Genomic DNA, 3,089 nt, shown 5'->3' with positions numbered 1-3,089 from the left:
TAAATTTGTGTTTTCTACTCACGACTAGCTAGCGCGGACGCGCGAACTTTCGAGTAATAGATAGATAGATAGAGAGAGAGAGAGACAGACAGACAGATAGACATATAGCTCGCTCCGGCCAGTCATGGTATTAGCTGTCAGTAGCCAAAGAATCGACAGGCAGGCAGACAGATACTTCACTAGCAGTGAGCACTTTCACTTCTGACAGCTAATAGCATGATAGTGCCCAAAATAGATAAGTATACGAAGTTTGAAAGTCTTTCCGTACCAAAAACACTACATAAAACATAAATGAAAACTGGCGCCCCCGTTTTAAAATAGATCCGAGATTTTACCCACAAATTTCGTAATAATCATAATGTATGTCGTTTGAAAGATATATAAAGTTTCCTTAAACACCCCACCCCTCCGTTGCTTTCTGCGCATTTTTGTTTTCATATTCGTTTTCTACACCTTTCGTTTACACCCGTTGCACTATTTTTTTTAATTTTTCGATTTCGTTTCCGGGTAATAATGTCAGCATTAACCTAATTTATTTTTCATCCTTTAAAATATTTTGTCATTTAAGATTATTAACGAAGTTATTTCATTTTCAACATTTATGCAATCAGCTCAAGATTTATAAAATTACCAACGCATGCATTTTTGTTGCGACACAAACAATAAGAGTTATGTGTCCTTAGAGCAATAAAGATATTTGTAAACTTAGATGTTGTTTAAGTTTCCTGCTTCTTTCTTCAAGAATGGAAACGAAAGAGCAGCCCGATGTCAACCCGCTGGATGAATTTTATACGAACCCGATTAAGTAAGTATACAATATATATTTTGTAATATATGATGCATATTCGATTCTAGCTCTTTTAAGTAAGAATTTAAATTACAAACATTCTTTTTTGTGACTTTCGTTCTTTCGAGGTCGATGAAAAACGTATCTGTTGATAAGTGAAGCCTATATAATTAACTATAACACCTCCTCGCCTGCCAAAAAAACAAAATTTCTTACTCTGTTAGTAATTAACATTTATAACTATTTCTTAATATAAGCCTAGATTCGAATGTTAAGTTCATATAGGCTACTGAATTTATTAAACTGAAACTTCAGAACTTACAAATCATAATGTGAGTGAGAGTGAACCAGGAAGTAAACTGTTACTTTATTTAATAAAATATTGTTTGCAACTAGATTTTGTATATAATTAGATTAATGTATTATCATTTTGTACATTCATCATGACAGGCGAAAGGAGGTCTGGTTAAATTACAGTCAAACTAACCAATATTTAGAAGTCTTTACTACCAAGCCAACGAAAGAAGCTTCTACATGGCCGCTCGAAATGCTAAAAATAGGAGCCAAACCTCTTTCAAATCACACCTTATTGATTTTTGAAAAGAAAACATTGTAGATCAGTGTCTTGCAAGTGGGTTCCGGGATCTTTCTGATTTGACGAAATCAGAAAGATCCGGGTTCCGAAAAAAGCTGAATTAAAGCGTTTTTTTGGGGGGGGGATCAAAACTACGATCTGCTGTCGTGAAGGCAACACCCAACCACTAGGTCACGTACCCTCAATAATTTCTAATCACTGGATGATTAAGAAACCCTTTAATAACCTTTAATAATCTTACTCACCCAGTGATTAATGGGTGGCAGGTAAAATATAGGTATAGGTTCTGCGGCGTTCTTACAGATGTGTGTCACCCCCTCATACTTTGGGTAAATTTTTTGAGTAACACCTGCACGATTTTCACTAAGAAAAAAAAAAAATCTGATTTTTTGCGTGGAATCAAATACCATGACCTAATATGCTACAAATCCCATATTTTGTTCAGAAAAAGGCGGGGGCACTCGCCCTCATCCTTTTCCAAACCAAAATAAGGGATTTGCAGTACATTAGGAGGTCAGGGTTCTTGATTTCACGCAAAAAATCCGATTTCTTTTATTTTTTTCTTAGTGAAAATCGTGCGGGTGTTGCTCAAAAAATTTATCCTTTGGATCTTCCAGAAAAATGGGATATTTTTTAATGAGATTTTCTGCAAATACGCTTCAGATGGTGTTGATTCCGATATAATCGGAATTTGAGATCTAGTTGGTTTGGTTGCCAGCATTTCAAAAATTAAAGTTTACCGAAAATTTTAAAATTTGGCACAATTTTAAAAATGTGCGGTCATGCACAAAATGAGAGCTTCCAAATCCTGTTTCCTCACTGGGTGAAAATGATCAAACTTTATACCACTATAACTTTTTGAAAACATTTTTCTGGAAAAAGTGAGATGACTCCCACAATTCAGCTTGAAAAAGTATATTATTGTGCCAAATTAAAAAAATTTCTGTAAACTTTAATTTTTGAAATGCTGGCAGCCAAACCAACTTAGATCCCAAATCTGATGAACAATATGTTACAAATTAAATATTATTAAAAAACAAATATTTTGTTGACCAGTTCATAAATTCGCATGCTCAACTGTCAACAGATAGGTAAAACAAGTAGTTTCAATATATCTGTCAACACATGCTTTCTCGCAGACAAAAGAGTTCTTATGTTGCACTTGTTACTATGGAAACAGGCATGAATGTGTCTGTGGCTTACAATTGGATAAAATTACCAAAATAACTCTTTATTTATTGATTTATAGCAAAAATGATTTTCATGTCATTCATTAGCCTATAATAGTATATCATTACACTGAATATGAAATCGATTTGAACAGAATTGATGCTGGCAACCAAACCGACTAGATCTGGAATTTGTTGCGAAAAAATATTTCTGTAGGTGGGAAGATGAGTTTCAGAAAATTTTCACAAGTTGGCTTTGTTTCCTCATAACTTTCTGAAAAATGGCTATTTTTTAATGAAATTTTCTACAAATACTTCTCAGAGTGTGTAAATTACAGTTATATTGGAATTTATTGTGAAAAGAAAAATAGTGAGCATACTCACATAAATACTTACACACATCACAATTTTTTTCAAAATTCCAAGGTGTCATTATATATGTGTATGAGTCTGCCAATTTTTTTTTTTTTTTACCATATTAAATTTCAAAAAATCATAATCTACACACTCTAGAAGGTATTTATTGAAAATTTCAGAA

General features: G+C 33.3%; 1 protein-coding gene across 1 annotated transcript in view; it reads left to right on the top strand.

Moving 5' to 3' along the window:
- The window catches only part of LOC106870222 (EEF1A lysine methyltransferase 1), a 318,548-nt gene that overhangs the window by 304,590 nt on the left and 10,869 nt on the right, over nt 1–3,089 (top strand). Inside the window, exons 2-3 of the mRNA XM_014916232.2 lie at nt 29–235; nt 742–805. Of these exons, the coding sequence (XP_014771718.1) occupies nt 217–235; nt 742–805 (83 nt within the window). The 5' untranslated portion in view covers nt 29–216. The remainder of the gene's footprint in view (nt 1–28; nt 236–741; nt 806–3,089) is intronic.

Source organism: Octopus bimaculoides, chromosome 4 (genome assembly GCF_001194135.2).
Source record: "Octopus bimaculoides isolate UCB-OBI-ISO-001 chromosome 4, ASM119413v2, whole genome shotgun sequence".
Classification (NCBI taxonomy): domain Eukaryota; kingdom Metazoa; phylum Mollusca; class Cephalopoda; order Octopoda; family Octopodidae; genus Octopus; species Octopus bimaculoides.
Note: the sequence above shows the minus strand (reverse complement) of the source record. Positions and strands in the feature narration are given on the sequence as shown.